We start from the raw sequence: 14,124 nt of genomic DNA on the forward strand, positions 1-14,124 counted from the left end.
TATATATATATATATATGAGCCACGTTAAGGAATTAGCAGGTCAAAGGCAAAGGCAAAATTAGCTAGTCATTCTTATAAAAAGCAGTTAATTGGCAGGACATGGTATTCACAATATATACTGTACAGTATGTATCATTTTTTTTCTCAAGATACACAACACATAAAATTAAAATAACATAGACAATAAACTCATTTAGTTATATTAAAATGGAAGGAAATGGCACCTTAAGAACAAGGCTAGGTAACCAATAACAATAATTAATAAATAAATCAGAGAGAGGGAGAGAAACAAATATTGCAGATATAGAAGAAACTTTTTAGGAAACTCTTTAGAAAATGTTAATGCTCTTTATTTTGGTGATCATTGTCCAATAAAGGATTTCATGGTGAGGCAAACAATACTATGAAGTACTATCCTCTGCAGCGGATGAACCTGTAAACCTCTGTCGGGGTAAAAAGGTTGCCAAGCTGTTAATTTTTTAGCTGACAGCCCATTTCTTCTATTGGGACAGAGTGATGCTGCAAGTCATTGTGGCACATTTTAGCATTTACACCAGTAAAATGATTGTATGAATGTCTATGTGCCTGTCAGAAAAAAAGTTATTTTAAATTATTTGGATGATTTGTTCTAATGTCTGGCATCTAAAATTTAAGTCTAGATTTAGATTTGCTGCCATTAGAGCTCTATACTCTAAAAAACTAAAACTATAAAAACTTTACTACGAAGGCTGATGAACTATTCCTTGTGGGTTCAGGACCGTGCTCTTTAGTCATTCAGTTTTTTATCATGCTCCTGAGAACTACAATTTTCTTAAACCCAAAGGTGTATTAAATACAATAAAATTAAAACTAAAAGCATACATTTTATTGCTGAAATAAAAAATATAAAACAGAAACGTTAATAATGGCCCATTGCAAAATAAACATATAATGGCATTTCGATTTTCATTAACAAAACAAATACCACTCATTAGCAAACATTTTGCAAGTCTTTACAACTTTTAATCAGCATTCTTTTTTTAGCTGGCAATGTATTAATATTTTCATATGGGGGGTATTTATTTGCAGAAGCTGAACATGACCAGCTCATCTGAAGGTAGCACGGTGGATATCAGACCCCCTGGGGCAGTTGTGGAAGGAGAAGGAGAGTTGTTGGAGATTGAACCGGAGGAAGCTATGGAGCCAGATGCCTGCTTCACAGAAGGTGAGTGGGAGAACATTGCTCATTAAAGCCTTCTTACTTGGCAGTTGGCCTACACAGCAAGATTATATAAATGAGATGAACTTTTCAGTCTCCCTGTAAATTAAAAAAACACACATGTTGTGCGAAGTAAAAAAAAAGATATCGACTTGTAAATGTTGAAGGGAAAGACCTTTGTAAATTATTTTTTAATTAACTAATGCCATATTTTCACTTTGCCTCTTGCCAGTTTTAAAGAACACCTATGGTTTAGAAGTAAGCATATTGCTGAACAGAAAGCAGATAGGGGAGATGTATTTGGTTCTTGCAGCAATTATCGTGATTAAAGTGAAGCTACAGCTTAAAGTAGAATTAAAGTCACTTTCCTTTTTACATATATCTACTGCTAGCGAGCAGTAGATATATGCAAAAACAAAGAAAAGAAAAAGTCACCAAATAGGTAATTACTTACCTCTGTCTCCGCCGCTCGCTCCCGGCTGAAGATCTGAAGATTCTCGAGCGGCTGTGAAGGATCCAGGGGGCGGGCGCATGCGAAGTAGAGATACTCGGTCGGTAGAAGAGGAGAGACACAGTGTAAGTCAAATCACGCAGCCAGAAGCACGCATGCGGACAGACGCCGTGGGACACAGAAGACACAGCAGTCAGCGCTGGATCATAGACCGGCACCAGCATTGGATGGACTCCTGAAAACAAGTGGAAGGAAGAAGATGATCAAATCAAGAGGCATCATTTAAGGTAAAGGAGGGGGGGTGACTTTAATGTCACAATAAAAGCACAAAGGTTGTTTTAGCTGCAAACATCTTTGTAATTTGTTATATATTAAAATCACAAGTCACCTACTAAAGAAGATCTGAACTATGGAATCTGTGTCCAGAAAGGCGGGCAGCAGACAAATGACTAGTTATGAGTATTGACTATAAGTTTCCTGCAGCTGATTTTTTTTTCTGAATCTGAATGACTTTGGCCTTGTTCTGCACTGTCTTTCTGTGTGGAAGCAGCCATTTGGTAAGGCACAACTTTTGCTACTGTTAGTGTTGTACTGCTGACAAATATACAAGGATCAGCAGGCGAGGTTCATAAAGTACAGATCCACAGAAAGGATCTGTCCTCGGGTACAGCTTTCTCTCCAGCAAGCAGCACAGTACTGACTTCACCAAATCTTACCCCAAATCTTGTTAGACTAGCGGTCAAAGCTAGATCTCACACTGTAGCTATAGAGCTTTGAGGCTCAAGAACAGGAAGTGCACTGCTATTTTTCAGGAGGAATTCCAGACAAAGGTACATTTTAAGGTACTATTTAGGCACAATTAATATTTCTAGATTTCCACTTTAAGATAGCATATGTTCACGTTTTACGTTTAGATCCACTTTAATAATTCACACATCCTTATCACACTGCATGTGCAGGATGGTAACACCATTTAGTGGTATAGTTTTGCAAATTTCACTGTTAGCTGTCTGCTTGCTGGATAGAAAGTGAACACTTAGCCTAGTCCTGCTGCATGGCTTGGTTGTGCTAGTAAGTTTCTGTTGGTGCAGGTGCACCCCCGGAGACCTCCAAGTCCAGCACTCTGTACAAATAAGTACAAATAACAACACTGGGGCATTGAATTGTTGAAGGGGGGAGCTGGACTAACTTTGTTGGGAGCAAGTTTAGCTTCATGTCCAAGGAAAAGCAAAGCCCCAAGCTCAGCATTTGCTCCTTGGGTGCCTTGATAACAATTTACACACCTGAAAAGGACTTGGGAACATATTTTAAATCTTCAAGCATGTTATTTTTATAACCATTCAATATCAGCCTCAGATGCAAAAAATATACAAATAAGGTAAATTATATTAGACTAAACATCCAGTTTAGCTAACATCCAAGATGCTAAAAATCATTTTTAAATGTAATCTTTAATTCTAGGATGTGTAAAAAGATTTCCAATTTGCACTGTGAACATTGATGAAAAAAATGGCAAGCTATGGTGGACATTCAGGAAAACCTGCTATACAATTGTTGAACACAACTGGTTTGAAACCTTCATTATCTTCATGATTCTTCTGAGTAGTGGAGCGCTGGTATGTTAATCCTTTATATTTAGCATTCAATTTTTATTATTATTGTTATTATTTGGCTTACTAAAACAGGTACTACCATTTAATAAAGTAGTGCAATCTAACAACAGCATGTGACCACTAATCAGGTGGCAGGGTTCATCCACCATGACTGTTTTTGGTGTGTACACAAGTCTCCTGACATATTAGTCAGAATCCATTATATGGGATAAATAGTTCTGTATGATCACCCTACAGTGGACATATCATCCTTTCTGAATATCTGAAATTTTAAGTTCGTATTAACTTATGTTCAGAAAAGCCTTCTTAGTGCCATATTTGAGATCACTTAAGCCTTACACCTGTTACCAAGCCCAATCAACCCACCCACCGAACCCTTGTCCAGCAAGAACGCTATGCTAATTGATAAGTGTAAGCTAAATTGGACAGAGAAGTGGTGGGTAGGTAGGGGAAAATGTAAATAATGAATATTTGAACTCTTAAAGCTAAAGCAGTTCCATTTTTGGAAGATAAAGTGAAAGCAGATATACTCTTTAAAAATAAAATAAAATATGGAGAGCATAATAGTGTAGTAAATGCATAAAAAAATAAATATGTATAGTACGCACAGAAAATGTGTAATTCCCTATGAATACAGTAGATATTTATCTGAACTTGGGAAATATTTTCATAAATGTATAGGAAAAGTGTACAGAGTTCTCCAGACAAAGTTAAACAGCATGAAAAAAAGAATAATGGTAGCACAAAAGTCCCAGCGGCATTTAAGATGAATAATAATAGGGAATAATCCATATTAACTGGAATTCAAGAGGAAAGAGTGAACCACCTTCCAATTTATTGAATAGAAACAAAAGTATGCATGCACAAGTAATGCTCCAAATTTGAGCCATGGGTGGCCCTTTCAGCACCACCTGGGTTGTGAAACGTTGATTGAAAAATCAAACAGGATGGAAAATTCCAAGCTCAACAGTCACTGTTTATGTATTCAGGCAGCTGCAGGTGTCAGCAGTGGAGATGCCTCCATCCACGTTGTTAAAACGGACCTTTACACTCAAAAACTAAATTCTAACAATGCATCCCTCTATGTATGATGATTAATAATAACATAGACATGTCAGGTGTAAAATGCTGTGATTGTGAAATACTTACACTTGCAGAACATTCACTTCCTGTTTTGAAAGGGCAACATGACTTCAGTTTGCCAAATCAATGCACACAGGGATTGCCTTGTCATCAGCAGAGCATTGCTGTGAAATCTCATGAGATCTCAGGGAAAGGCATTTCCTCCCTAAGATGATGTGCATGGTCACATGTCCTAGTTACTTGTCTAGTCACCAGCTTTTAAGGAAGTAAAGGGAGAGCTAGTAATCTGCCCTTAGTAAACATGGCCAGTGTCAGAAGACTGGGGAAGAACAGAGAAATAAGGTATGCAAAGAATACAAAGCCTGCAATTATCTAGAAGTATGTGACTGTAGATTGTCATTACTAAACATGTCTAAAGGTGTGTTTGTTGTTATTTTAAAGATAATTGTAAAGGTCAGCTTTAAATGGGCTGATGAGATACAATCTATGCATGTATGACTAGCTTAAGGGAAGGCTTTTTGGAATCCAACCCCTCATCAATCCTAGTCTGTGGCAATAAGCTACTGCTACTTATAGCTACCAAGTGAGTATAATAAAAAAAATTGTAAAAAGTGTGTATGGCCAAAACCTTTCTTTGATAGATTAAGAATGGATTAAGACCCCTATCTGGTTTTATTATCAAACTAGAAAAAGTTGTACCTGTTGATTGAACTATTGCTCTCTGTGCACAAAGATATTTGGAAGTCTTACAGTTTATAGAATAGGGAAAGGTTAGGTTAGACAGTCAGGTTTTACTGCTATCTAGGTCTGTGTTAGAGAGCTTTCTACTCACTTCCTGTTCTAAGGACAACCTTTTTACCACACAGTAAGTTCAGGAAAATCTGCATCGTGTACACAGACATCAATAAAAAGCTGAAAGAGGTTCAAGCATTCCCAAATATAACAAAAAAAGCATGTTGTGCCTGTCTGCATTGCTTTTAGAAATTTCTTCTCACTTTCTTTTTACCAGACAGGAAGTGGACAAACTTTTTACCAGACAGGAAGTGAATGAATATCTCCAACAGAGCCTCTGATGGCAGTAAAACCTAACAAGCTCTAACAAGCTCTAAGTCTTTCCCACAAAAACGTTTGGGCAATTGAATTAGATAATGTCTTAAATCTTATTTACATTTTGAAGCACCTGTCAAGTATATGACCATCGTTATGGCATTAGTCACAAATACGCATGAAAGACATGCCGGAAACACTCATATCTCACTCATATCACATTACTAGTAGTTCAGGTTATAATTACGATGTGTGGATTCATTCTAACTCCTACTTCAGGCCCTAAATTCTAGTTGATATCACAATATTCAGACAGTATCTGCTCTAGAGGGATTTATTAAAACTGGTGTTTGCATGCTTATGCCAGCAATTAGTAGCCTCACATGGATTCTCATTTCCACTGGAGGTAAGCAAATATACGTGAACAGGTCAAATTTCTAAATTGTTTAGACAATGGCCAAATATTATTTATTATTATTATTATTTATCATTCAGAATGAACCTACCATGTATGTAGGGTAAAGCACAGGTTATCTTTAAAGTTGAAGTTGATTGTGCTTATTTTTTTTCCATTTCTGGTTCCATTTCCTCCCCATCACCATGCTATATTGCATGCATTGTTCTCAGTGGGATTAAGACCCATGTTTGCTAGGCAAGAGTTCCAACCGCATTAAGGCTGCACACACATGGGCAATTACCAAAAGTGTAATTAAAATAGTTTAGTGATCGTTCAATTTCATGTAGATGTTATAATACACCATTAAATGCAATTTTTACAAAGTTTTCTTTCAGAAAATATGCAAACACTGTAGGCCAAGGGCTGTGTGACCTATTTCCTGTTAATACTTTGTGAAAATTGCATTTATTGGTGTATAATCTGTAATTATGCTGACACTGTCCTTCCTTCTGGAGGGGGCTACTTTTGTTCCCCATGGTCCCTGTGTGTGTTGCAAAGTATTCATCACAGCTGAGTGATACACAAATAAGATACATTTTTGTTAATAGTTAAGGTACTTGAATGCATTTTAAAGTTTTAACTCCTGAGTTTAGTGTCTTGAAAATGAAAGGTAGAAGCTGATTATTTACTATGGGCAACTGTTCCAGATTCTGTCTGCTCCACTTTTGATAAATTCCCCTCAATATGTTTGCTGTGGGGCATAAAGATAAATGGTTCAATATTTGAGTTGGTGATTGGTTAACAAACCTGAATAATTTATACGTTCAAACTTCCATCTCACAGGCTTTCGAAGATATCTACATAGAACAAAGGAAAACCATCAAAACCATGCTGGAATATGCTGATAAAGTCTTCACGTACATCTTTATCCTTGAAATGCTTCTGAAATGGGTGGCGTATGGATTTGTAAAATATTTCACCAACGCCTGGTGCTGGCTGGACTTCCTGATTGTTGATGTAGGTATTTTATACCTTTTTATGCATTCATGTAAAGACAATAACATAGTATTAGAATACCTTGCGTCTGTGCAAGAACAAAATATGCATTCATGTATTAACGAATATGCACAGGTGTAAATACAGCCTAAGTCATCACATTCACATTGAATATGTTTGCTCAAATACTTTAAAAAGTTGATCATCAAGAATCCCATATGGTAAATGGGCCTTGCTTTTTTAGGTTCACTTTAAGCAAATATTTATTAGGTTTCAGCAGGCTTTTAACAAGCTCTGGGAGACTGTTGGGCTGACCACTCCAGATGCTAATTAAATGCTTATTAAATGATTGTTGGAGCCTACTAAATGATTGCTGAATGTGATGCTCTTCAGATTCACATTTAGAAGCTAAGATTAAAGAATGTCCATATTTAGTAAGGCAAACAATATCTTAGTTATGGATGGAAGCTAACGAGCAGAATCATCCACTTGCTTCTTATGTTGAATCTTGGTTGAATCTCTTAAGCCATGTATACACGGTACAAATTTCAGACAGTTTCTGGTGAACCCCTCTCGGCTGAATGGAGTTTGCAGCCAATAAGCTGCAGGCTCCATTTGGGTATTCTCTCACGGGTAGGGCTCTCCTTACCATCTTGTCTTGAATTGTATTGTGATTGTACTGTCTTCCTTAAATTGTAAAGCGCTGAGCAAACTGTTGTCGCTATATAAATCCTGTATAATAATAATAATATTCTGATAGTGGTCAGCGGCCTCTGTCAGAATACTATAGAATAGACATGTGCAATTAGTTTCGGAAAAAAATGTTTTCAGACAAATTTTCGTTATTTGGAGATTCGAATGTATCCGAATTTCCAAATAACAGAAATGATGAATGAAAACGAGTCCGAATTTCCCAAAAGGAACAAAATTTGTTAGCGGTAGTCTGTACGAATTTTCGTTTTTGGACAAATTTTCGTTGCAGCAAAGTGACATTTTAAAAAAAACAATTTTTTAATGCCACTGTGCTGAAACTAACGGAACGAAAACAGAAATGAAAATTCATACAGAGTACGCCAAACAAATTTTGTCCGAATCAAGAAACGTAATGACTTTCGGACCACAAAATCCGAATCAAAACGAAAGCAAATTTTTTTCCGGTGCATATGTCTACTATAGAAGCAGCAGAGGATTCCTCCATCCACACTCGTAAGCGTTGATGGAGGAATCAGTTACATTTTCTTCATTCAGCCCACAGGTTGGGATGGCAGTTATATGTCCCTTCCAGAGTGTCTGGCTTTGCTTCTCCATCATGGAATCTTGTTTTCGTCTTACTATTACTGCTGCCTTCTCCATCAAGATCAAAAATTCAATTATGGGTAGACAAGCATTTAAACTTGTAGTTCTTGTGAGAGTACACGGTTGAAACCTTTATGCCTTTATTTCTGCATATTCAGCCCCGTTGTAGAGTGCTCTGGGAGCCCTACAACTGCATTCTAATGGGAAAATATCGAACAGCTCTACTGGTCCATTGGGTTAGAGCTGGAGTTCACCCCCCAGAACATCCCTTTTGGCCCTTTTCTGTAATGGGAAACCTACCTGACTGATAGTGAGCTGTGGCAGTTAGGAGTGGGTGGACCCCCAGCTGTTGACCACAAGAGCTGGTCAGTATTTGCGTATTAGAACATTCTAGGTTTCCAAGTGCAGTAACCCATGGTAGCCAGTATAAATGTATCTGTCATTTTTCAGGCTGCTCTAATTGGCTGAAAAGGGAAATCTGATTCATCTGGGACAATGCCCTTTGTACATCACAATTTTCACTGCTCTATTAACCAAGCCTGAGTATCATGTATCAGATATGACTATCATGTTTGTGTTTTATTCTACCCCAAACAAATCATGCTCAGAAGTGTTTCCGCTAAAGTTATTATTTTTTATTAAATGTATTGGAAAGAGCATTCAGAAAAATTTAGCGAGCATGTTGCCATTTCAGCACTGCCTTCTTCTGTCCTCTGGGATGTCATTGTTGAAAATGGCTGTTAATACCACAGTTAGGTTCCTGTAGATAATGGAAATGATTGAATTACCATAGTGCTATGTGATTCAATTCTAACCTCATATTTTCTTATTCCTTGCAATACGTCCTTTGTTAATGACACAAATCGATCATTCAACAGGAAACAGATGGCTGATCTGTAAAGCAGTGCAGCTACATAACTATAAATGTGATGATCTGTTTGCACTGTTTAAAATGTTTCATTCTCTTTTATGTGTTGTGGTGTTGTTGTAGGTATCCTGGATGTCGACCGATGTTATTGTGGAGATATACCCAAATATGCTTGGGTTGATCTAAGGTTTAGATTTGGAAAGGTGTTATTACTTCAAACACATTTTCCTATTTATTTTGAATTGGATATCCAACCCATTTTTTTTGTATAGAGTGAGTAAGGAAATCTATGAAATTTTTTTAGCTGCCTCTGTCCACATTGCGTTTTCTCCTCAAGTCAACTACAAATACAGAGATAAATATAAATCCAGCCTTCTAGCCTTCCCTCACTCAACTTAAAAAAAAGCATTTTATTTCTGTCCATGTTAGTGTTTAAGAGTTTGCCTAACTTTCTGTCTGGTAAACCATTGCTAGCAGGACTCAGTGAGGATAAGCCTCTCTAACAGAGTCAACGATAGTAATTAAAGCCTGACATTGCTTCTCATCCTTTCCCATTCTATTTAATACTAGAAAATGTTTTAGTTGAACATACACTTTAATAACTTGGAAAAATGCCCTCAAATTGCTTTATTCTGTAAAAGAAAATCCCCGTCCCATTGCCTCATTGCTCTAAATAAAATTGCTCCACTGCTCAAAGAAGCTGTAGGACTTCTAGCTAACGGCAGGTGGCACAAGAGAGATATAAAATTGTAGCCCCCCAGCACTAAGTAAAAGCAAGCCATATGGGAGGAGAGGATGGAGGAGTAAAAAACAAGATTTCCAATCAAGCTTACTCTAACAAGCTCTAAGTCTTTCCCACAAAAACGTTTGGGCAATTGAATTAGATAATGTCTTAAATCTTATTTACATTTTGAAGCACCTGTCAAGTATATGACCATCGTTATGGCATTAGTCACAAATACGCATGAAAGACATGCCGGAAACACTCATATCTCACTCATATCACATTACTAGTAGTTCAGGTTATAATTACGATGTGTGGATTCATTCTAACTCCTACTTCAGGCCCTAAATTCTAGTTGATATCACAATATTCAGACAGTATCTGCTCTAGAGGGATTTATTAAAACTGGTGTTTGCATGCTTATGCCAGCAATTAGTAGCCTCACATGGATTCTCATTTCCACTGGAGGTAAGCAAATATACGTGAACAGGTCAAATTTCTAAATTGTTTAGACAATGGCCAAATATTATTTATTATTATTATTATTTATCATTCAGAATGAACCTACCATGTATGTAGGGTAAAGCACAGGTTATCTTTAAAGTTGAAGTTGATTGTGCTTATTTTTTTTCCATTTCTGGTTCCATTTCCTCCCCATCACCATGCTATATTGCATGCATTGTTCTCAGTGGGATTAAGACCCATGTTTGCTAGGCAAGAGTTCCAACCGCATTAAGGCTGCACACACATGGGCAATTACCAAAAGTGTAATTAAAATAGTTTAGTGATCGTTCAATTTCATGTAGATGTTATAATACACCATTAAATGCAATTTTTACAAAGTTTTCTTTCAGAAAATATGCAAACACTGTAGGCCAAGGGCTGTGTGACCTATTTCCTGTTAATACTTTGTGAAAATTGCATTTATTGGTGTATAATCTGTAATTATGCTGACACTGTCCTTCCTTCTGGAGGGGGCTACTTTTGTTCCCCATGGTCCCTGTGTGTGTTGCAAAGTATTCATCACAGCTGAGTGATACACAAATAAGATACATTTTTGTTAATAGTTAAGGTACTTGAATGCATTTTAAAGTTTTAACTCCTGAGTTTAGTGTCTTGAAAATGAAAGGTAGAAGCTGATTATTTACTATGGGCAACTGTTCCAGATTCTGTCTGCTCCACTTTTGATAAATTCCCCTCAATATGTTTGCTGTGGGGCATAAAGATAAATGGTTCAATATTTGAGTTGGTGATTGGTTAACAAACCTGAATAATTTATACGTTCAAACTTCCATCTCACAGGCTTTCGAAGATATCTACATAGAACAAAGGAAAACCATCAAAACCATGCTGGAATATGCTGATAAAGTCTTCACGTACATCTTTATCCTTGAAATGCTTCTGAAATGGGTGGCGTATGGATTTGTAAAATATTTCACCAACGCCTGGTGCTGGCTGGACTTCCTGATTGTTGATGTAGGTATTTTATACCTTTTTATGCATTCATGTAAAGACAATAACATAGTATTAGAATACCTTGCGTCTGTGCAAGAACAAAATATGCATTCATGTATTAACGAATATGCACAGGTGTAAATACAGCCTAAGTCATCACATTCACATTGAATATGTTTGCTCAAATACTTTAAAAAGTTGATCATCAAGAATCCCATATGGTAAATGGGCCTTGCTTTTTTAGGTTCACTTTAAGCAAATATTTATTAGGTTTCAGCAGGCTTTTAACAAGCTCTGGGAGACTGTTGGGCTGACCACTCCAGATGCTAATTAAATGCTTATTAAATGATTGTTGGAGCCTACTAAATGATTGCTGAATGTGATGCTCTTCAGATTCACATTTAGAAGCTAAGATTAAAGAATGTCCATATTTAGTAAGGCAAACAATATCTTAGTTATGGATGGAAGCTAACGAGCAGAATCATCCACTTGCTTCTTATGTTGAATCTTGGTTGAATCTCTTAAGCCATGTATACACGGTACAAATTTCAGACAGTTTCTGGTGAACCCCTCTCGGCTGAATGGAGTTTGCAGCCAATAAGCTGCAGGCTCCATTTGGGTATTCTCTCACGGGTAGGGCTCTCCTTACCATCTTGTCTTGAATTGTATTGTGATTGTACTGTCTTCCTTAAATTGTAAAGCGCTGAGCAAACTGTTGTCGCTATATAAATCCTGTATAATAATAATAATATTCTGATAGTGGTCAGCGGCCTCTGTCAGAATACTATAGAATAGACATGTGCAATTAGTTTCGGAAAAAAATGTTTTCAGACAAATTTTCGTTATTTGGAGATTCGAATGTATCCGAATTTCCAAATAACAGAAATGATGAATGAAAACGAGTCCGAATTTCCCAAAAGGAACAAAATTTGTTAGCGGTAGTCTGTACGAATTTTCGTTTTTGGACAAATTTTCGTTGCAGCAAAGTGACATTTTAAAAAAAACAATTTTTTAATGCCACTGTGCTGAAACTAACGGAACGAAAACAGAAATGAAAATTCATACAGAGTACGCCAAACAAATTTTGTCCGAATCAAGAAACGTAATGACTTTCGGACCACAAAATCCGAATCAAAACGAAAGCAAATTTTTTTCCGGTGCATATGTCTACTATAGAAGCAGCAGAGGATTCCTCCATCCACACTCGTAAGCGTTGATGGAGGAATCAGTTACATTTTCTTCATTCAGCCCACAGGTTGGGATGGCAGTTATATGTCCCTTCCAGAGTGTCTGGCTTTGCTTCTCCATCATGGAATCTTGTTTTCGTCTTACTATTACTGCTGCCTTCTCCATCAAGATCAAAAATTCAATTATGGGTAGACAAGCATTTAAACTTGTAGTTCTTGTGAGAGTACACGGTTGAAACCTTTATGCCTTTATTTCTGCATATTCAGCCCCGTTGTAGAGTGCTCTGGGAGCCCTACAACTGCATTCTAATGGGAAAATATCGAACAGCTCTACTGGTCCATTGGGTTAGAGCTGGAGTTCACCCCCCAGAACATCCCTTTTGGCCCTTTTCTGTAATGGGAAACCTACCTGACTGATAGTGAGCTGTGGCAGTTAGGAGTGGGTGGACCCCCAGCTGTTGACCACAAGAGCTGGTCAGTATTTGCGTATTAGAACATTCTAGGTTTCCAAGTGCAGTAACCCATGGTAGCCAGTATAAATGTATCTGTCATTTTTCAGGCTGCTCTAATTGGCTGAAAAGGGAAATCTGATTCATCTGGGACAATGCCCTTTGTACATCACAATTTTCACTGCTCTATTAACCAAGCCTGAGTATCATGTATCAGATATGACTATCATGTTTGTGTTTTATTCTACCCCAAACAAATCATGCTCAGAAGTGTTTCCGCTAAAGTTATTATTTTTTATTAAATGTATTGGAAAGAGCATTCAGAAAAATTTAGCGAGCATGTTGCCATTTCAGCACTGCCTTCTTCTGTCCTCTGGGATGTCATTGTTGAAAATGGCTGTTAATACCACAGTTAGGTTCCTGTAGATAATGGAAATGATTGAATTACCATAGTGCTATGTGATTCAATTCTAACCTCATATTTTCTTATTCCTTGCAATACGTCCTTTGTTAATGACACAAATCGATCATTCAACAGGAAACAGATGGCTGATCTGTAAAGCAGTGCAGCTACATAACTATAAATGTGATGATCTGTTTGCACTGTTTAAAATGTTTCATTCTCTTTTATGTGTTGTGGTGTTGTTGTAGGTATCCTGGATGTCGACCGATGTTATTGTGGAGATATACCCAAATATGCTTGGGTTGATCTAAGGTTTAGATTTGGAAAGGTGTTATTACTTCAAACACATTTTCCTATTTATTTTGAATTGGATATCCAACCCATTTTTTTTGTATAGAGTGAGTAAGGAAATCTATGAAATTTTTTTAGCTGCCTCTGTCCACATTGCGTTTTCTCCTCAAGTCAACTACAAATACAGAGATAAATATAAATCCAGCCTTCTAGCCTTCCCTCACTCAACTTAAAAAAAAGCATTTTATTTCTGTCCATGTTAGTGTTTAAGAGTTTGCCTAACTTTCTGTCTGGTAAACCATTGCTAGCAGGACTCAGTGAGGATAAGCCTCTCTAACAGAGTCAACGATAGTAATTAAAGCCTGACATTGCTTCTCATCCTTTCCCATTCTATTTAATACTAGAAAATGTTTTAGTTGAACATACACTTTAATAACTTGGAAAAATGCCCTCAAATTGCTTTATTCTGTAAAAGAAAATCCCCGTCCCATTGCCTCATTGCTCTAAATAAAATTGCTCCACTGCTCAAAGAAGCTGTAGGACTTCTAGCTAACGGCAGGTGGCACAAGAGAGATATAAAATTGTAGCCCCCCAGCACTAAGTAAAAGCAAGCCATATGGGAGGAGAGGATGGAGGAGTAAAAAACAAGATTTCCAATCAAGCTT

The 14,124-nt window shown here is 37.1% G+C and overlaps 1 protein-coding gene across 1 annotated transcript in view; it reads left to right on the forward strand.

Moving 5' to 3' along the window:
* LOC108785201 (sodium channel protein type 2 subunit alpha-like) overlaps nucleotides 1-14,124 on the forward strand; it is a 190,364-nt gene that overhangs the window by 146,433 nt on the left and 29,807 nt on the right. The window contains exons 18-20 of the mRNA XM_018554238.1: nucleotides 1,070-1,205; nucleotides 3,112-3,266; nucleotides 6,634-6,807. Coding sequence (XP_018409740.1) covers nucleotides 1,070-1,205; nucleotides 3,112-3,266; nucleotides 6,634-6,807 — 465 coding nt within the window. The remainder of the gene's footprint in view (nucleotides 1-1,069; nucleotides 1,206-3,111; nucleotides 3,267-6,633; nucleotides 6,808-14,124) is intronic.

Source organism: Nanorana parkeri, unplaced genomic scaffold (genome assembly GCF_000935625.1).
Source record: "Nanorana parkeri isolate BGI_ZX_2015 unplaced genomic scaffold, ASM93562v1 scaffold149, whole genome shotgun sequence".
NCBI classification, from domain to species: Eukaryota; Metazoa; Chordata; class Amphibia; order Anura; family Dicroglossidae; genus Nanorana; species Nanorana parkeri.